We start from the raw sequence: 22,010 nt of genomic DNA, 5'->3' as shown, positions 1-22,010 counted from the left end.
GGAGACACGTGTAACTGCACATTAAACTTTCATCTTTCTAAGGTATTCCTTACTTTCTGCAAGCTGGCATGGGGTGGGGATAAGCACAGGTCATCACAGAGGAGTGCCAGGGACTCAAAAAGACCCGGAATGTCTAGAATGGATGCAGATGTGCAGGGTGTGCTCGTGTCAACAAAAAATGTTTTTGTGTTTTTCTCTTTTTTTCTGGCTTATCTTTGTTATCTTTTTATGAGGGTGAAGCTGACATTGGAAGAAAGACTCTAGGTAACTGAGACTGGAGCAAAGTAGGAACACAAGACACTGAGCAGTGGTGTCTTGTGTCTGGACAGCAGTTGGAAATGCACTTCCGGAACCCTCTCCCCTAGACCTAATAAAGTCAGCGTGGTGCACAGCATTGTGGCTTCTTTTTGTCTGTTTGCATGTTTCCTTTGATTTGGCTTTGGCTTGTTGAGTCAGAGTCTCCCAGTACACCCATATGTCCTACACTACTCTGCAGAGAGGACTGAACTTCAGCTTGCTACAATCTTGTCTCTGTATCCCAACTGACGGAATTATATCCATTAGCCATCAAGCTAGGCTTTATATTTTCATAAATCCTTTAAAGAAATTCTAATGCCCATGAAACAGGTAGGAATATCAATACTAATAATGGTCTCATAGAAAGTTCAGGAAAAAGGAGACACAAAGACTTAACCCAGGTGGCCATGCTGCTCTCAGGAGTAAGGCCTGATCATGGATGTATTGGAAAATCCTTTAGAGACTCTATTGTGCCACCAGAGCTCACAAGAAACGAACTCCAGTTCAGGACCTGCAACCTGATCCTTCCCAAGGACTTCTGTTAGACTGTGGAATCCAGGGTCGTTAACAACACCCTGAAAAAAAGAAAAAGAAAACAACACCCTGGGTCACCCCTAAGGACACTAAAGTTTAGCATACATGAGAGTACAGAAGTCAGATTTGTCCTTTGCTTCTACCATCAGTATTCATTGATTTCCTAACTTTTCTGAAGAGGCACAGGGTGAAGGTAGCAAAGGGAGGTGACACACAATCACGTGAGACACATGCACTGTGAGTTCATGGTCACCAAAGGCAGAGCCATGTGTCTAAATTTTCAGCAGGGGTAAGAATTTTTCTTGTTTTGACATGGTTATTAGGGTTACATATGAGAGAGAATAACTCAGACTAATTGTCTATGCCGCGCTTTGTTGATTCTAAACAGTGATGTGACCAGATCTCTATTATACGGTGAAGGTGCAAAATCCCCAGGTCTCTGGAGAATTCTCCAGGGCCATACTCAATTTCAGTCAGAATATTATCAGTGCCTATGCTGAGGGCTGGCAAGGCATCTTTAACACCAAGACAGAAAGGGTGGAGAACACATCTAGGCATTAGGACTTTGCAGACACTGAAGACAACAATATAAAGCAAAAATTTCAGGATGATCAATTATAGACGAAATATGAGATGGGCTATAACAGCAGAGGCAGTTGGCTTAGGGGCTCTGGGATACTCACTGGAGCCTAATTGCTTTTGTTTGTCGAAAGTGGCTGCCAAAAACGCTGCTGAATACCTCAGGCTGTGTCTGCCATGGTGGCAGCAAAGGAGTGATTATTCTTACCCATGGTGCACCCTGGTTACCACATGGCAAGCTGCTTCTGACAATGCTGTTCATTCTTGTCTGGCACACTCTGAGAACAAACTAATGTTTTGGAACAAATTCGTGGAGTGTCTCCCTGATGAGTGACAGAGATTTGCATGCATATCCCATCTCCATTACAAAGATGAAGAGGGAGAGGGTCCCAGGCTACATGGATTGCCCGAGATTTCATAGCTGGTGTTAAATAAAAATCACAGGAAGCCCCTGATTTGGATTGGGCTCCTGCACTGTGCCTCAATACATCAAACAGGAAGTCAAAGTGAAACCACTTTTGCTGAAGTCCCATGTCACTGAGCTAAGAATAGGCTGTTTTTCAGGATTAGATAGGTAAAAGACAAGTGTGCCCCACTGGCCACTTGTCACTGGGAGTGTAGTGAACTTCTCTTGACTTTACTCAGCCGCAGGAACCGGCAACTGAAACTGACCAATCTGTCACTTCATGGTTGTTCTGTCTCGCTGTTCCTTTTTATGAGGAAAGTCACTTTGAGATGACCCATCTGTTTTTCATTGCCTTTTTCTGTCTATGAAGCCAACCTGATTTGCTTGGCTCACTAGAAGCCATAATCCATCTTATGGACTGAAGAGTTGCCCAATTTGAGACTTAAAAAGAAAGCCAATTAAGATTTGAAATTGTAATTCTGTCCTTTGACACTGGCAAGAAGCAGAGCTCAGAGCTCTAACCAAACAGAATTCTAATAAGGAGTCTAGTGCTTTCCTACTCCAACCCCTCCCTATCTTCTTTATATCCTTATCCGTTCTTGTTTATCTGAGTCAGGGTGTCATTGTTTAGCCCAGCCTGGTCTTGAACTCATGATAGTTCTCCTGCTTCAGTCTCCTTAGTGCTAACTATGGGCTGGGAGTGTAGGTGTGAGCCCTTTCTTTTAATGGAAGCTTTCTGATTTAGGATATTTACCTGTCCCTGTCTGTATCAAGTTATTAATTTACTTACCCACAAGGCTGGATCATCTTCTGACCAAAAGATATCTATCTCCCAGAAGTAGCTTTCCATCTTGCTGTGGAGGCTGCACCTAGAATGTTCACACATCCGTCTTCCTTTGTTTATCTTTATCAGCGTCTCCTTCAGTTTTTGTGTCCTGCCTCTAATGCCTTGTGAAACTGACTACTCCTGTCAGCATGGTCTCGTCTAGATCTCTGGCCATATTCCTTCAGTGTTGTACTTGATTTATCCCATTCTTTTCTTCTCAGATTTGGATGCAAATATCTACAGGATAATCTGGTACCTGTCGAACGTTAATGTGACTGTTAGGAAATTACCATGAACAAACCTAAAATTTTCTGACCTTCTGAAATAGACTGCTAAAGAGAGTCAGATAAAAGCAGTAAAACAAAGCTATAAAGTCAGATAATCATCATAAGTTCCATAAAGAAAAATATTAACAAGTAAATTGGCTCTCTGGGAGGCTGGTGAAAGACTGTGCTTTCAAACAGGATAAGCAAAGACCGGACATGATAATGTCTGGTAGAGTACTGGAGAGGAATGAGGAATACTGGGGGAATTGTACTGTGAAACCCCCCAGGGATCTGAAAACTTCTTGATAGGTCTCAAAGTGTCTACCACTTTCTAAAAATTTCTACCACTTTCTCAAAACGTTAATCTAGAAACAAGCGTTCAACGTACCAAGGACTTTTGAGCGGGACACTCCAGTTACAAGCTATGGATCTGGGATCAACAGTGTTATACTCATTTGCTAAGCCACTTTGATGTCCACGAGAGGAACTTTCTTTCTTCATGCCTACCATCCTATGAAGTAGGTTATATCCGAGTCATTTTCTAACTGAGGACATGGAGAACATCTATATAATCTACCTGGGGATAGGAAGTAGGAAGCAGAGTCAGCATTTATCCAGAGTTTGACTCCACAACTCAAGGAAAACATGAATGATTCGAACTCTGTTTCTGCTTTGCATTGCCATCTCTCCACAGTCTACTAGTTTGAGAGTGTAGAAGGCATAGGGGAAATTGGAGAAGGCATTTTATTTTCTGCAGTCTGATACTAAAATGAATTTTGGAGTCTCTGCAAACGCATTGCTTACAAGGGACTACCGGAAGAACTGGAGAGAGACCAAAAGTAGGAGAAATACAGGGGTTTATCTTGCATTGTAGAAAGTGACAAGGGAATATTTATTGAATCTATCTATCTATCATCTATCTATCTATCTATCTATCTATCTATCTATCTATCTATCTATCTCTCTGTCTATTTATCTATCTACCTACCTATCATCTCTCCATCTATCTATCTATCCATCCAATCTGGTGTGTGTGTGTGTGTGTGTGTGTGTGTGTGTGTGTGTGTGTGTGTGTGTGTGTGTGTGTTTGTAGGCTGAAAATCAACTTCTGTACTGTTCCTGTCTCCTGTTGGTCTGGAGTTCACTTATTAGGCTTGATTGCCTTCTAGGATGTACCAGGATTCTGCCACTCTTCATGTCTTCACTGCTGGGATTACACATCCACAACACCAAGCCTGACATTTTATTAACATGTTTTCTGGGCTTCAAACTTGGGTCATCTTGCTTGTATGGCCATCACCTTATCATCTTGGGTATTTCCCTTGACTCCAGCCAGGGGACTTTTAATATACATTGTATTTGGGGGCCCATTTAGAGTACTAAGTACCAGTGTCATCTTGTACAAAAAGATCATGGTATGTTCCTAGTATGCATGCTGCTGTGAGTGTTTTCTTGCATGTGTTTTTATTTTGTTTTGTTTGTTTGTTTTTTCTATTTTGGGGGGTTTTGTTTGTTTGTTTTGTTTTTGTTTTTTTGTTTTGTTTTTTTTGTTTGTTTGTTTTGTTTTTTGCACTAAAGACTATGAAGTCCTGAATTTTATTTTTGCTTCAGCAAACTTCATTACCATATTTGTATGCAAAAACGATTCCATTATCCCAGCTACCTATTCCTGTGTCCTACGTCCTTTCTGTTCAGTTTTGTAGAAATGTTTATCTTTCTAATGAATTTTATGCAGAGTGTTACTTATGTAAGCAAATATTTATTTTTCTTATCTTTCTTATTTAGTTTTCATAGAGAACTTGCCGAGTCAGCATTTGACCATTTTTTAGGAATTGATCTTTAGTTATAGAGGGAATGAAGGCTCGGGTTTTGTGGTTCTTTCCTTTCCAGCAGAGCACACTCTAAGTTTTGCTGTGTATTTCAGATTTGGTATAGTTGGAAGCTTAGAACTTGACTTGTCTCTAGTGTTCTGCAGCTCAGGGTTTCAAATAAACTATAAACAAGGGCAGTGTGGACAACTAAAGCACTTACTACAGAAAATAAAAAAGTTAACCAAAGTATTTTATTGATACATTCTTAGACAATACCACAGAACTGGAAGAGAATGGAAAGGGATTTTTTTCAGCAAAGGATTTTTTTTCCACTAAATTGACACATAAGCAGCAAAGATTAACGAAAGTACTTATTACAAACAGTAAAAAACACACATGCTTCTTTTTTAAAGTCCTTATCACATTGGTCAGTCATAGGGGGCATGAACAAAACCTCAAGACATGAAAAATCCATATTCTTTCCTTCAAATAGCTTAATAATCATTAAAATTATTGCAAAATATTCATATACCCTAAGTAAAATAATAAAAGAGAACACAAATACAAATATTAAACATAAAGTATTAACATGTACTGTAAAATACATTACTGGCATGCATTCCAAAAATCAAGACCTCTATTCCATTTAGCCAATGCTTTCCTTTCACATCACATCACCTACCATGTACCAAAGGATAGGTGGGGCATATCTTCCCAGCACAGTTTTTGGTCTTTAAATATCATTTTGTGTGTTTAAAAAAAATAACATGATTTTCCGTGGTACTATAATCATAACCATACAGTCACTTACAGATGTGCATGGGGGTTTATGTTCTCTTATGTCTGCCAAGATTTTTTTTTAATTCCTTGTTTTAATTTTTCCCATAGATTCCACCATCTGAGAGGATAAGGTTCTATGAAAACAGGGCATCCAAAAACAAACAGTGATCTGAGGTACAACATTGAGCAGTGGCAAAGTGCAAATGTCCTCACAAACTGTACAGAAAATTTCAAAACCTTGCAGCCTCGAAGTACATACGTAGAAAGACAAGTCAGCCCCCCCCCCAAAAAAAAACAGTCCAGAGGCTCTCAGCGGTTCATCCAAAAGAGCCGGGTGGGACTTGAGTCTCAACTCTCCCCTTGCTTAGGGAGTCCAGAATTGCAGCCAGATGGCAGTGCTGATGCCAATGACTTGTTAAGCCAAGATAAAGTAAAGGTGTCTCATAAAGCAGCTGTTTAGGATGTGTGGATCCTCTAACATTGGTCTCCCAGCTGGAGAAGCTCCTCCAGAGACAGGAAGCGGGCAGGACCAAAAGAGTCCTATGCCAGGTTGGGTGACAGAATAACTGACGGTCTTCCTTCTCTGTGGTTCCATGGCATGGAACAGGTTAGATAACCAGGTTATTATAACTGACATACTTCTTTTTTGCAGCAGGGCCTGGAGAGAAATAGAGGGAAAAAGTTAATTGTGGCAATGACCCTGCCTTCAAAGGTAGAGCTTGGATGGCTTTTTGGTACCAAGTCAAGATAGGAGACATCTCTGAGGAATACACACATCCTTCAGCATTTTGCACTTATCTGTAAACGTTTTCTCCCACTAAGATTGACCTGCCAGTGATACACACTCACCTGGATTTATTTCTTTGCCATGTCTCCAACCTCCCTCTTCTTGGTTGCCATACTTTCTTATTAGCCTAACCTAAACCTCGAGGGTCACCAGGTACTGCAGAGATTTTCATCATATGATCATCTCCTGAATACTTTCATTAACAACCCCTACTGCTGGGAAGGGACTGTCGTGGGCCACTGGAATTCATTTAGGTTGGTTAGCGGAGGGCATCCACCAGTCAGCATTCGTAATATCTCTTTTTCCACTCCCATCAGCCATGTGTAAATCATAATCTTCATGATAATGTCCATTTAGGTTAAAAGCACACCTGGAAACTTTTAGATGTCTGAACAGTCACACTCTACATTTGTTTTCCTCAGATGCAGAACAACTTATGTTTTGTTCAAAGACCTGGAATTCTTGCCTTTACTAAAGATTCCAGTAAATACACACCCATTGGTTCTCCCAAGGCAGGCACAGGGCTACATACTGGGCCAATAGGCAGTACTTATGATGGAAACTCCAAGGTATCATCAGGCTGTACCTAGGATCTGGTTCTCGGCTGTATGTAACACCATGTCTGTGAAATAATGGGTTCTGGCTGATTCTGTCTTAATTATGTTGCAGCAATTTCTATTACACGTAGGCACTTTGTCACATACAGTTGATTGTGGCTTATTTCTTTATTTTTCCTCATAGAGCTGTTCCTAGAGCACAGTGAAGTAGCAAGAATCTTTCCAGAACTCTTAAGCAGGAACTTGTGTGGATTTAGAGGCCCTGGCAGCAGCATTAGTGTGCTGAGAGCTTGCAGCAGACCTTTGGATAGTCTTTCTGCTGTATTCCAAATGCATCCACAAGCGTCATTTTTGAAGATACTTCTCACAGCCTAAAAAGTTGAATATCATTTTATGGAGGGATTCAAATACACCTTCTGAGTATTTCTGATTGGAAGACTCATTTCTCTGTTACAGCATATTGTGTTCAATAGAAAAAAAAATAAAAGAAAATAGAATTGTATTAAAGTGAGTGACTCCTGAAAACTGTAATCAGCATGCATTGCCATTTAATGAGCTGTGGACTTAGCCTCAGAGGACCCCAAGTCCCCCAAGAACATTCCTATGGCTCTTCCAATGTCTATTGCCTTCAACAACTTTCTTGTTTGGAGTATAAGGAAGAAAAATAACTTTCTTTATAGTTTTATTCTTTTCTTTTTTTCTGAGACAGAGTCTCTTTTATTCTAGGCTGCCCCTAAACTCTCTATGTGGCCACGTATGACCTTGGAATTCTGATGTTCTTGCCTGCACCTCCCAAGTGCTGAGGTTACAAGTATGTAGGACCACATCCTTTAATCCAAGACTGAGAATTGAACCCAGGACTTGGAGCATGCCAAGGAAACACTCTACCAGTTGATCTGCATCCCCAGTTCTCAATGAGGAAACTTTCTAAAGATGCTTCCAGACTCCAAGCCTTATTTACAGTGTCATGGCCAGTCAACCTCAGCTGATACGGATGAGTCATTGTCACAGTGTGTCTTGTCAAATGCCAAGGAGCTTATTATCCTCTGGACTAAAGGGAAAGAAAGCAAATAAACCCCCCAGAAGCCTGAGCTGACCTAAATCTCTGAGACACCTCTATTGTGTGGTTAATTAAGACCAGATTCTGTGTAATCAGAATTGTCCAGTGGAAAAAAAATAATTAAATTTCCCCAAATAGATTACTATATAATACAAGTCAGTAAAGAATTTTTACCAAAAGAATAGTAGCTTAGAAAAATGCTGCTCCTGTGCTATAGAGAGCACTTACTTGGATTAAGTTAAAATCAAATTCTAGCTATGTTTTTAAATAGATATTTAGGGCAGATAGATAATTCAGCTGGTAAAGATACTTGCCACCAAACCACCAAGCCTCCCAGAACCTGAGTCCAACCCACATGATGAGAGGAGAAAACCGACTTTGATAAATTTGTTCTGTGACCTCAACCCACGTGCCATGGGTGCCTCGGGCCCATAAATAATCATACACACAAATAGGTAAATACAAAAAATAAACCATAATTGGAAATTAGGTCTAGGGACATAATTAAGTGGATAGAGTATTTGCTTAGAATGGACAAAGCCCTGAGCTCCACGCCAAAAGCTGCATGGCTCATTGCGACACATAGTAGCTAGAGACAGAAGTGTTGGGGGTTCAAGTTAATCCTCAGCTTCCCAGCAAGTTTGAGGCGAGCCTAGGCTAGGTGACACCCTTAGTTTGCAAACAACAAATGGAAACCACAACAACTAAACAGCAGAACAAATGAAAATTAGGAGATGATGTTATGCAGAACGTGGTAGAACTCACTGAAGCTTTGAGCGAGTTATCTTGTATACTTTAAATGATAGAGACATGATTTACATTCGCCATTATAGATGGGAGGGATATGGGGCTTAGCGGGGCCAGTATTCCATTGCCATGCTATATGACACCAGAGTCTCTTTTTTTTTTTTTTTTTTCTTCATATGGTGGGCAGGCCCTGCTGCTGTGGACTCACCTGCCTGGGCTCTGATTTTGCTCCTTCACTTACATAAGATGAGCATAGCCTTCCGCCATAAGGCTGAACGTTTGTAGAGGCTTTATAAAATGAAGACAGTAATTTAGACCCTGTGGACTGTTGATAGCGTAGATGTCAGAATTATCCCAGTCTCTCACTGGGGAATAAAACATATAAATGTATTTTTAGGTTACAAACTTCTCTACAAAGGATAAGCCTCGATATATGCTTTCTTTGCAGAATTACTTTGGAGCGTTGCAGCAAGGTTATAATGAAGTTTATGCAGCCTCTAGAATGGCAATTTCTGTTCTTTATCACAGCAAAGTCCAGTGTATTATAGTGTTTATTTTTAAACTGTTTTGGCCTTATGAGTAAATAAAAGAAGTGCCTACAGGGCCGATAATTCTATTTATGTGAATAGCAATGTAGTTTATGGTCCAGGAAAGAGAATTGCCTAGCTCAAAATAGTTGTCCAGAAAAATGGTTGCTAAAGAGATATGCTTTTTATTTTTGAAAAGGCTAGAACTTTATTTCCCTTAGAAGCTAGAGGGTTTTTTTTTGTTTGTTTGTTTGTTTGTGTTTAAGAACGGAAATAGAATGAAAACATTTAAAAATGTATCTATCTATCTATCATCTCTCTATCATCTATTTATTTTATGTGTATGAGTGTTTTGCCTGTGTGTATGTATATGTACCACCCACATGTGTTCCTGGTGCCTAGAGGTCAGAAGAAGATTCCAGATCCCCTGGAACTGGAGTTATGAATGACCGTGAGGCATGATGTAGGGGTGCTGCGAGCTGAGCCGGGGTCCTGCACAAGAAGAGCAAGGGCTCTTTACCATTGAACAATCTGTCCAGCTCTAGAAAGAGCAGAACTATATTGTATTCTTCCCATCTGATTTCTGTATCAGTTGCTCTCAAAGCCAGGTATTTCAAAGAACTGAAGCCCTCAGTGAGAAAGCCTTAAGGATGCTGACTTCTAAAACCACTATTATTACACATGTTCTTTTTTTTAGGAAAAATTAGATATACAACTCATTCTTATCCTTTTAAACTGTGTTCTCATTTGGCATTAACTTCAGTGTGCTAATTTGACTATTAACTTAAGTTTAATTTTAGTATAATTTCCTCCAGGTCTTGCTTTTTAATTACACTAATTTGTGGGGTGAGGGGAAAGCCTGAGCCATGGCATACAGGTGGAGGTGAGAAGACAGCAAGGGGGCGTTGTCTATCTCCTTGTACCACGTGGGATCCAGGGATGGAACGCAAATGTTCATGCTTGGCACCAAGCACCTTTATTTACCACTGAGCTGACTCAATGCTCATTCTCCAAACTTTTGTCTCACAAAACTTTTATTTATTGTAAACTTGATTTAAAAAAAAAGCTATTAAAAATCTAAAAAACAAAATGCCAAGAAGAAAAGGAATCTTATCTTTAAAAAAGTACCGAGAAAACTGAGTAAGTGAAGATGAAGCAAGAGTTTTCCCTTTAGCCCTAATTTTATGAGTAACAAATTGTATGTTTTAATAGATAAATGTCATGTGTTTTCAGTTTGTAAAAAATATTTTTATGTAAATGGAATATATAGATGTGTACATATGAATATTGCAAGCATTTAAAAGGAAAAAATATCGTATCACATCCCTAATCATAGCACACATAAAGGCAATGACATCCTATCTACAGTAAGAAGATGAACATCTAGTTCCCCCCTACTCATCCTTACTAGCTAATCCTCCATTTCCCTCACCTACCACAGCTGCTGGCCTCAGATGTAGTTACCAGTAAACTATAGACAGTATTACCTCATGTGTTCTAAAGACACAGAATGGCATTACTGCATGCATATTCAATTACTACCTTAATTTTCAAAAACGTATATATGTGGTGGCTATGTGCATATGTGAGTAAAATCCCCAGAGATGCCAGAAGAGGGCATCATTTAACCCTAGAGCTAAAGTTCAAGCAGTTGTGATCTGTCCTTGTGATGCTGGGACCTGAACTCAGATCCTCTGCAAAAGGAGTGCATGCTCTTAACCACCGAGTCACCTCTCATTCCTCACAACCTGGTTTTCATATGTTTTTTAAATATTTGAATTCATTTTGCAATTGTATGTGTGGATAGAATAATTTCTGTAGCTTTGTTTTTTTCTGTCCATGAAATCTATTTTCCGATTTTTAAAAAGCAAATAAGACCAAAGTAAACAGCTTTATTAAATACAACATCTTTTAAAAAAAATCACGCTAGAGTATCAGTCAAGACCATTCATTATGCGTTTGACTAAAATTATAGAAAAACACACGGATAACTTCTAGTTTTACTTATGCAAATAAGTGATTCAAAAACAATCTAATTTTTAGAAAACAGATTAAAATACAGTAAGATAATTTTTGATGAAAAAATACAAAAAGCGAAAAAATTTACAACTTTACAGAAACAAAGGTTTAAACAACTGGATAGCATTTTGTCCTTATAGAATGGCAAGATAAATTGAATTAATATCAAATATTGGTAAAGGAATAAATAAAGAAGAATCTCTTAGCACGGTGGTACCAATGTAAATTAGAACAATCTTCTGGAAGAGTCATAGTCTTAGGATAACTCTTGAACAAACTTCCAGACCCTGACAAAGGCTTTACACTGAAACTCCAGGCCCTTAGTAGTCACTGCACTCTGCTGAGGTTAGACTGATCTCTTTAAGCTGCTGCTGAAATCCAGCACATGGGAAATAGTGCACCAATATGAGTGCCACTGGTTCAGGAATTTTCCTTGTAGACACATAGGAGAGAGCTTCCCACACAAATAAACAGGTCTGTGTAAGGCCTTTCAGAGCTTTAACATAATAATTAATCCCATGTACGCTATCAAACAGCATAGTGGAATGGGTATAAAATGGAAGGCATCAGCAGACTGAACTGGAAAAGGCTTGCTTCAACTAGGAGGTATAGCTCATTGGGCTGTTATCACAACAGGCAGATTTCCCCACTTTTAAAAGAGGAGCCAGATGACTGCATTTTATGTAAAAGTCCATTTTTCGCTTAACCATCCAACGAAAACCATGTACCGAGTATGACGTGTGTTCAGCTCTAGTTTAGGCATTAGAAATAAATCAGTTTTCAGCGTGTTGATAATCATAATAATACATCATTTAATGGCACAAAGTTATGCAGACGATGTCTTCAACCAGTAACTCTCATTCCAGATTTGAGGAAATACTAGCGGCTTCCTGTATATCATTCAGTGAGAAGTAATCCATTGTGAAATGATTTCCCATAAATTTTTTCTAATTGATTGGATTAGTACATTATTCATACCAAAAGATGCAAATCTGAACACGAATGCAGAACACGATGAGTGAAAGATGAGCCATTCACAGTTATGGCAATCCAATTATGAAAAGGAAAAAAAAAAAAAAAAAAAAAACCCTTGAGACACCATACATCTCCCCAGCTCCCTCCGCAGCTCTTTGCAATAATCTCTCTGAAGAATTGTGAACTAGTGTTCATAGGTTGACTGGCTGGCCTCCTCGCCCTTAGAAATTGTATTTGTGTACTGCCTTTCCTTGTCCTTCTCCCTGTCCCTGCCCCTCCCTCCCTCCTTCCTCCCTCCCTCCCTCTCTTTCTCCCTCCCTCCTTCCTTTCTCCTCTCTCTCTCTCTCTCTCTCTCTCTCTCTCTCTCTCTCTCTCTCTCTCTCTCTCTCTGTCCTCCCTGCCCCATGTGTGTGTGTGTGTGTGTGTGTGTGTGTGTGTGTGTGCATGCATGCATGCATGCATGTGTGTGTGTGTGTGTAGATGTCATAACTTACTTGTGGACATTACAAAAAAATATGTAGGAGACAGCCCTCTCCTTCAACCAAGGCTCAAAGCCCAGTGTTGAGTCTTGGCAGTAAATGCTTTTACTCACTGAGACATCTTGCTGTCCCCTGCTAGACTTCTTGACACAGGGAGCTCAACAAGGTAAGAATATAATTGACCAAGAGAAGCACACTACAGTCCCAATCACCATTAATTTTAATCCAGTTGCAAAAACTCCAAAATCTGGTTGTCCGTCTATCTATCCAATTACCCAAGAAAATAGTATTTGACAAGTATTGAATGCCATTCCTCATAGATGCTGACTATAGAAAATAATGTAGGGATCTGCAATCTGTTGATTCACTTCTCATTTGTCGTGTATTCAGGTAAGGGTTGACTCCTGTCACCAGGAGGCAGTTTTGGTGGTCTGTCTAATGGGGTAGGAAAGTTGTATGTGTCACAGACCAGTTTCATGGTATACAGCAGGTCAGTGAAGCAACTTCTGGGAAAACAAGAGAATGAACAAATCTGGGCCCACGGGGACCAACAGAGACTGATGCACCAAACAAAGACCATACATGAAGAGGACCTATGCTCCCCCCACTCACATGTGTTCTATAGGCAGCACGGTCTCCATATGGGTCCCCTATTATAGGTGAATAGGGGCTGTCCATGCCATGGACTCTGTTGCCCACTCTTTGATCACTTCCCCCTGGTGGGTGCCTTATCAGGGCACAGAGGAAGAGGATGCAGGTACTCCTGATGAGACTTGGTAGGCCTGGGGTCACTTGGTAGGGGAGAAGAGCTCCCCCCTCTGAGGACTAGGGGAGGGGAATAGGGGGAAGAGGGAGGAAAGATGAGACTGGGAGGAGATGAGGGAAGGGGCTACAATTGGGATGTAAAATCAATAATTTTTTTGGAGACAGCACGTGAAGACCAGCTGATATCTTTGATAAGGAAGAAATGCCTTGAACCCAGGAGGGCTTCCTAGAGAAAGGAATATCTGAGCCCACAGGAAGAGAAAGGAGAGGGAAAGGAATCAGGTCAGGGAGTGGTGAATTTGGGCTTGGGAGGGAAGGTGGGGCCAGGTAAATTGCTTCCATACCTGTATTTATTACCCTACTACATCTCAGAAACTAGGAATAACAGCACATGAAAACCCCTCTGGTTTTGTTGTTATTCATCTCTTTTTACTTCTTCATGGAAGGATTCCTCAAAAGCCTCCAGTGTGAAGTTTCACTCAGTGGCCACAAGGGAATCTTGCACAATGTCCAAATAGATGTCACATGAGTAACTTTCCTCCTTGCAAGGTTCTCTTATTTTTCTCTTTAGTAAGCCATCTGCCACGCTGTCATGGTTCTAGTTTAATTTCAAGTTGGCTTAGCAGCTACAGTGGGCAGTGCTTACAGTGGGCAGTGGTACGGCCAACTACGTTAGAGACTCTGGACCCTCTCAGGATCCACTTCCCAATTCTTCCACATAGTTAACACAACTAAAGTTAAACCCCAACTTCTCATGCGTGTCTCCACATCCAAACTGCGTGAATTTTTCATGCTTATGAATTGTGCAAAGCATGTTGAGGTCTCTGTTCTCCATGAGCTCTACAAGGATCGTACAGGGGGAGGCCTTGTATTTTGCTGTATTCAAAAAAACCTCTGAATAGTGCTGTTCAGATTTCATTTGTAACTTTTAAAAAATATTCTTTTCTTTTATTTTTTGTGTAGGGGTGTTTGCCTATATGTGTATTTGTACACCACATGCACTAAATGTAGAATAACGTGTTAGGTCCCTTAGATCTTAAGCTGTAGATGCTTGTAGGCTGCCCATGTGGGCTGTAGGAACCAACCCCTGTCTCCTTGCCTAGAGCAGCAAGTGCTCTTAACTGCTGAGCCCTGTGCCTGGCTCCGCATTTGTAACTCTGAAACCACAACACTCTTTGCTACTCTGAGCATTTAAGCAGGGTCACAGCAACCTGGCTAAAAGTGAGAAATCAATTTTCAATCCTACCATGAAAAGGGTAAATGGACATTTTAGTGCTTCCCTAAAGAAACCCAATTTGTACTTAAGATGTAAAGCATCAAGCAGATGTTTACAGGTTCTTAGAAAATGCTTCTGAAGCCAGCAGATAGTTTCTTTCGTGAAATACCATGAAGCTTGGCTAAGTTACAATTTGGGTACTTTGAGATATATATTGGGAAAAGGTGCGCTAAATTACTACATCAAATAAATTCCTTTTTTTTTTTTTTTTTTCTTACAATGCACTTGGCCTGGATATTGAAAAGCTTTTGTGCTTTTTTTTTTTTTTTTTTTTTGCAATTCAATATTTTGTAGATGCAAATGTTCGGGAATGTGTTATGGATACCGCCAGACAATACATCAAAGACTGAGGCTGTGCTCCAAAGCCAGTCTGAAAGCTGATGACACAAATAAAGGAGTCGCGGTGAGATGGCTGCAGAAGCGTACTTGGTGTTGCCACATGACAGCCGCTGCTCAGCACTGAGTGTTGGCATTTGAAGCTAGGAGATTCGTAGTCACTCAGTCCTCTATAAGTTTATCCGGCTTTTACCCAGAGCTTCATTATGAGGTAACAGCACGAAGGTAGATAAAAACCATCTCAACCCAGGAGCAACTTGTGCCTCACTGTAACTCAGTGACTGTTTATTGATTACCATTTTGTGTCAGATATAGCTTTAGGCACAGGACTCAAATTATGGTACACAAAGCACAAATCCAAATTATATATCCTACTAAGGAAGACAAATCATTCAACAACAACAATAATTACAACAAACACAACAAAACAGAACAGGTAGTAGGTGGAGAAAATTCCCTTACATAGTAGTTATATTCTGTACAGTTGTTGCTGTCGCTTAGCATACACTGATCCATTAATTTTAAGAAAAATATGAGTAGTACAGTACATATATGATATGTAACACATATACCATGTGTATATATATAATTGCCTTTTATATTAGTTATATTAAGTTAGTTAAGTAGCAACAGTGTGTATATATATGTATATACAATATACAGTGTATATGTATGTGTAGTATATAGTACATATAATTTAAACTATATATATAATTCCCTCTCATTGTAGTTATATTAACATTCACTAATTCATTAATCTTAGAGGAAAACAATGAGGTTAAGTAGCAAATATATATATATATGTATATATATATTTACATATACATATATTACCTAACATTGAACTGAGAGCCAACTAGTAACTGTGAAGGACCTCCCAAGGCCCCAAAGTACTGATCTCAGCACTCCAAAGATAATTTAGTGGGTAGATAAGTTTTAGTTTGCAATCTTCAGACAATTAAATATGGTATATTATATAATAATAATAAATAAAACTTAAGATAGAAGCAGTTTAAAGGGCTATAGAACCTGAGCTCCCATCGAAGGTAAGGTTGTGTGTTCAGAAAGAATCTGAGGTTTGGGGAAGTTGAGAGAGACACTCTAGGGATGCTAGCTTGGGTCACAGAGTGAACACAGGTAAAAACCTAAAACGGAATGTCCAGGATGTTGAGAGAAAAGTTAGTAAACGTAAAATTTTCCAGAAGAAGTAAACATGTGTCTTTACTAAAATAGCTAAATTGTTAGTGAGAAGTAGAAATTGCCTTTATTGTGTTTAGGAATATGCCTTCTTTTCAAGACTTAACATGAATAGGTGACAGATTTTGCATACTTTGAATATTTTTCAGCATCTAATAAGATGATCATGTGTTTTTTCTCTCAGTTTGTTTATATGGTAGATTATATCGATGGATTTTTGTATATTGAACAATCCTTGCATGCCCAGGATAAAGCCTACTTTATCATGGTGGATGATATTTTTGATGTGTTCTTGGATTTAATTTGTGAGTATTTTTTGAGTATTTTTTTCATCAATGTTCATAAGAGAAATCAGTCTAAGGTTTTCTTTCTTTGTTGGGTCTTTGTGTGTCTTAGGCTTCAGAGTGACTGTGGCCTCATACAATGAATTTGGGCCATCATGAGGTATAGAACATGTGGCAGAGCACAGTTGCTGATCTGATTATAGTCAGTAAGGATTACAGGAAAGAAAATGACCAGACCTAAGACTTACACTTTGTGGAGCGTCTTCCAACTAATCCCTTCCTCCCAACATCGATGGACTAAGAAATCTCATCATCACACCTGTGAGCGGTGTCACTAATTGCCACTAATAGGTTTACAACACAGCAACCTTTTAGGATGGAGGCTTGATACTGAAAGTATGATAGATATAATGAATTGGGTATTAAATGGTATAAAGAATTAATGTTTTTGAGTTGGAATGCATTATGGGATTATGCTTATATTGGAAAGAGTATATTTTGTGCAAAGATAAAATATATTCAAGTTAAGTATCATATTATTTCTAGTTAGATTTCAAATGGTTCCAAACAGTGACTCTTAGGAACAGGTGAAATAAATACAGTAAAATATTAATAAGTGTTAAGTCTTTGTGGTGAGTTAGAGGCCGTTCTTTCCACTTTTTTCAATATACAAATAGTTTGATGTTTAAAAATAAAATCTTTCAGAGGCCCATATCCACAGTAAAATCTATCTATTACACATTGTCTGGGAATTTATTTCAGATTTATCTCACAATACCAGCCACTGAGAGATTTTTCAAAAACCTAAATATGGAGCTATGATTTGACCTAGCTATACAATTCTTGGGCTTATACTGAAAAGGCTCTAAGTCAACACATCAAAGAGATTCTTTGTACATCTATGTTAATTACTATGTTAATTGCTGTCGTATTCACAAGATCCATGAAATTGAAGCAGCTGAAATGGCCTGTCATGTGAGAAGATAGAAAGTATAGTCAGTATACAAAATGGAATTTTAACCATTAAGAAAAGTGAAATCACGACATTTACAGGATAATGTATAGAACAAGATGTGATTGCTAGGCAATATAATCCAGGCTCAGGAATGCAAGCAAATGTTCCATGTTTTCTTTCATAACAAAACCTATATTTAAAGTGTGTGTGTGTGTGTGTGTGTGTGTGTGTGTGTGTGTGTGTGTGCTTAAAAGAGGTGCAAGAGAAAAGAGAGAAAGTATAGTGGAATACATCTGTAATGTGTTGAACAAGGAATATCTTTGGATAGGGTCAGGTATTTGAACACTTGTTCACTGGCTGTTGGTAATATTTGGGGGAGATTACAGAATCTTTCAGAAACAGCCTTTCTGGGTAGAGCTTTGAGAATTCATAGCCTCATCTGATATCAGTCTTGTGTCTCGCTCTTCTCTGTGTAGTTGAACATATAACCAGCTAACTTTCTGCTCCAGCTACCAGTGCCCATGTCTCCACCATCATTATGGACTCTTCCTCTGAAACCATAAACCCAAATAAACTTTCTTCTTAAATATGACTTTATTCATGGTGATTTATCACTGCAATAGAAAACAACCAATATAACATCTGCCTTGAAAGAAATGCAGAGATTACTGAGAGGGAGAAAGGTGTTCATCAAGAGAGGGGCAATGGAATAGGGGCAGCAAACATGAGTACAGACTATGTATGAAAATGTCATAATGAAACCGATTGTTATATATGCCAACTTAAAGTTTAAAAATGAAGTTGTCACCTCAAGTCAACTTTCTATGTGTTACTCAGGAGGGCACATATAAGTTGGGATAGTTCTTGTGAATGAACTGGGGGAGTTAGCACAGCAGAGTGACCATCATTCACCACTACACAAAATAGAACTCTGGGAGAGATGGAAACACAGTAAGGACAGCTCAACTGAATGACCCTAAGGCTGGAAGTGTGTTCCTTCATGTTTCAGCTCTCTCATCCGATAAATGAACATGATTATAGCACTAAACTTCAAAGTTGCAAAAATATGAAATCAGGGCATATAGGAAGAGTGATTAGAATAGGACTTGATAAAATTGAGAGTACTCAGTATGTCTAATCTATTATTGATCTTTTCTTTGGATGAATTTGTACTTCTTTTCCTCTCGTCCCTCCTTCTCTCTCTCTCTCTCTCTCTCTCTCTCTCTCTCTCTCTCTCTCTCTCACACACACACACACACACACACACACACAGACAGACAAACTGGACATGGAAATAGACAGAGACATATGGCACTTGTATATGTCGTTTTCTGTAAAGAAATAGAAATAAATGAATTATGTGGCTGTTAAACCCAGTCAATAGGCCAAAAACTATGCTCAAAGATATTTAAAAGACACGAAGGCCTGCCATTCACCAAAATAGGCACCATCAAATCATTGTCTCTGTATTTCAATCCCATGGCACCTCTGTTGTCATTAACCCCACTCCATCCATGTGATACTGTAATCTTATGCTAGTCAATTGGATCCAAAGAGGGAAGCGGTGCCTTGCCAGTTACTATTATGGGAAAATGATAGCTATGTATGGGTCAGGATGGCACATCCACATAATCATGCATCCCGTGTCACTTTTGTCTATCCTCGGAACTGGAAATCATTGATTCTAAGAAACATTGCTGTTTATGATTCTGATATTTATATATTCAACCACTGGAGATTATAAACATGAAGTTATTTACATTTCAAAATCTATTTTAATTTGATAAATTGGCTATCCACTGATTTATGCCAGGAGAATATCAGTTGAATTCACTGATATGAGTAGTCCCATGTTAATCTACTACTCAATTTTGCAGTTAAGAATTAATTGGTGTCCACATTCAGAAAGAGGAGTGAAGACTTTGTCAACTATTAGTCTGGCTTTATTAAAAACACCGTAATATAAAGCTGTCCATGTACACTGCATATACTCAGGGGTGCCTGAGATTCAGACTGGTTATCAAATAGACTAAGCAGTCGTCACTCAGAATTTTATAATTTTCCAGGGACTTAGGAACTCAATTCTCCAAGCACACCATTGCATTCCCAAAGTAGGAGTGTAATTTACACAAGTCACCAACATTTCTGCAGGGTGAATCTTCATGAAAATAATTAATACTGATAAACCATACCATTCTGACTTATATATTGGGGAATTTAGGAAGAGAGGATATGGATCCTGTTGAGAAGTTTAGCATTGATGCTATATGGTACATCAAACTAACAAACACTTGTGCTCTCAGTATAGTGTTTGATAAAGATTTCAAACATGCTAAAATTATGCAAAACTCCTTGTGTGCAGTCTTTCCCATCTTTATAGCCACCACTGAGCTAGATACCAGTGGTCTTTTTTTTTCCCTCTCTTTTGTAAAAACAAAATGTATTTATTTTCATGTATGTTAATGTCCTGCCACAATGTGTGTAAGGGCGCCATTGTGTGCATTTCTGCTGGCTGCAGAGGCCTGAAGAGCTTGCTGAATCCCCTGAAACTGGGACTGTCACGGACAGTTGTAAGTCACCATGTGTGTGCTGAGAACCAAACCTGGGTCCTGTGTAAGAGGACTTTGAGAAGCCTTTCCTTAACCCTAGCTCCCTTTTTTAAACACAAAGATCTGAAGTTTAGAAAGGTAGAAGGAACATACCCAGTGCTGTCTCAGATACCGTTACCTTTTCCAAACTGTGGTTCTGACAAACTGAGAGTGAGCCATAAAGGAAGAGATGCACATGTGGAGCCAAGAGAACTCTCATCTAGTGATCATTTTCCAACTTGTCACTAGGTGCCAACCAGGATCTAGCATTATTTTCTTGTAGGTCATGAATACTATCTCTGTGGCTTGTTAAATTTCGTCTTCTATCAGCTCTCTTCCCTTCACTTCCTGCCTGAAATCCTTTTTTCCAACTCCTTTGAATGTTCAACTGATTGCAAGAAGCAATGAATCCCAGGAAGTGCTCAGAAACATCAAGCGTGGATATTTAAATCTCTTAAGTAGCACCCTGTAGACAGTGATAACACAGACTGCAAAGCCTGTCAGACCTCCCTCCACTCTGCCTCCATCCCTCTTCCACCCCTCTCAACCCCTCCCACCCTGCCTCCACTATTCCTTCACAGTCTCCTCCTCCTTCTCCCTAAGGGAACTGACACTCAGGGTATATTTAGGCTGAGAGATGGGGGAATAAAAAACAATATAAGCTCAAGCTATTCTTTACATTCAGAAAAAAAGGCTACAGCTGCAGATAAAAGTTAAAGGTTGTCTATATTTCATTTTTTTGTTCTACCAAAGAAGACGGTGATGCACAATCACTAGTGCAAGGGCATATATGAAAGTGTGTTTGAATTAAGGCCATTTATATCAAAATGTCTGGAGTATAGTCCCCACCTTTTTCTCTAATATGTATCATTGGAAAGATCTTTAAAGCTTACATTTTCTTGCATTTCAATTGTCTAACAAACCAGTATATTCATACCAGTGATACTGGGAGGATTCAAAACAAGGCTTATGTGACCTCTTCTGCATAGTGGTAAACACTTGATAAGCTGCTGTTATCAACATTACCGTCCCCGACATCTACATCTCCTTCGTAGCAACCTCATCATTATTACCATTCAAATAAAACCAGTTTATAAGACAATGAAATGCAGAATTTCAAAATAATTCCCAGCTCAGCTGGTGGCCCCTGCTGTGTATCATGGCCTCCCCTTAGAGGACACTATCCCAACTTGAAATTGCTCATTTTGTATTCTATGCCAGAATAACCTAGACTTTCAACTTCATCCTCAGTGAGTTCTGCAGGCCTTTGGGTAGGTGCTTTTCATCCCTGAGCTGTGGCAGATAATGAATCTGTTCTTAAAAAGAAAACACAGTTATCTATTTAGATGGGTTTTTCATATTGCTTCAGAGAATAAGAGCAGTCACTCACTCTAGATAGAAGCATTTGGCTAAAGCTTTTACTCTGAGGGAATAAGTCTTGTTGTGTCCAAGCAACTAATTACTATGTGTCAAAGCATCACAAATGTCATACCATTTTTTAGCACACAGCATCATGTGTGCCACAAGATGAAAACCACTGGTCAAGAGCATCACAGAAGATCCTGTTGCTGTAGAGGCAGTGGCCTAGGATCAGTCAGTCCTTCTTGAACTCTGTACATGAAGATATTCCCTGGAGCAGAGGTAGAGGCCAGCCTGCAACTTGTCTTCAACTGAGGTGGTCCAGACTGTGGCCTTGGCCTATGGTCTTTGGTTAATCAATCTTTCTTTCTCTTTTTAAAAATTTAATTTAATTTTTAATTCATTGTTTTTATCACATATATAACAAACTGCATATAGCAGGAAGAAACATGAAGCAATCAGGAATTATGTAAATGTTATTATATTCATAGTGTTTTGGCTATTTGTATTTGGCAACCTTGAAGAAAACATCTCTCCTGCCTTGATGAGTCTAAAATTCAGAATGTAGATCCATATCTATATTTCTCATCTCTATCTACT

The 22,010-nt window shown here is 39.2% G+C and overlaps 1 protein-coding gene across 4 annotated transcripts in view; it reads right to left on the bottom strand.

The window, feature by feature from the left end:
• Nucleotides 1–5,482: 5,482 nt before the first annotated feature.
• Nucleotides 5,483–22,010, bottom strand: part of Grm7 (glutamate metabotropic receptor 7) — a 901,188-nt gene continuing 884,660 nt past the window's right edge. For all 4 annotated transcript variants that reach the window (XM_051155023.1, XM_051155025.1, XM_051155024.1 and 1 more), the window contains one exon: nt 5,483–6,157. Coding sequence is in view for 1 of the 4 variants with exons in the window: in XM_051155025.1 (XP_051010982.1) it covers nt 6,108–6,157 (50 nt within the window). In the remaining 3 variants the exon portion in view is untranslated. The remainder of the gene's footprint in view (nt 6,158–22,010) is intronic.

This window comes from Acomys russatus, chromosome 13 (genome assembly GCF_903995435.1).
Source record: "Acomys russatus chromosome 13, mAcoRus1.1, whole genome shotgun sequence".
NCBI lineage: Eukaryota > Metazoa > Chordata > Mammalia > Rodentia > Muridae > Acomys > Acomys russatus.
The sequence above is the reverse complement of the archived record's forward strand: the minus strand, read 5'-3'. Positions and strand labels throughout refer to the sequence as shown.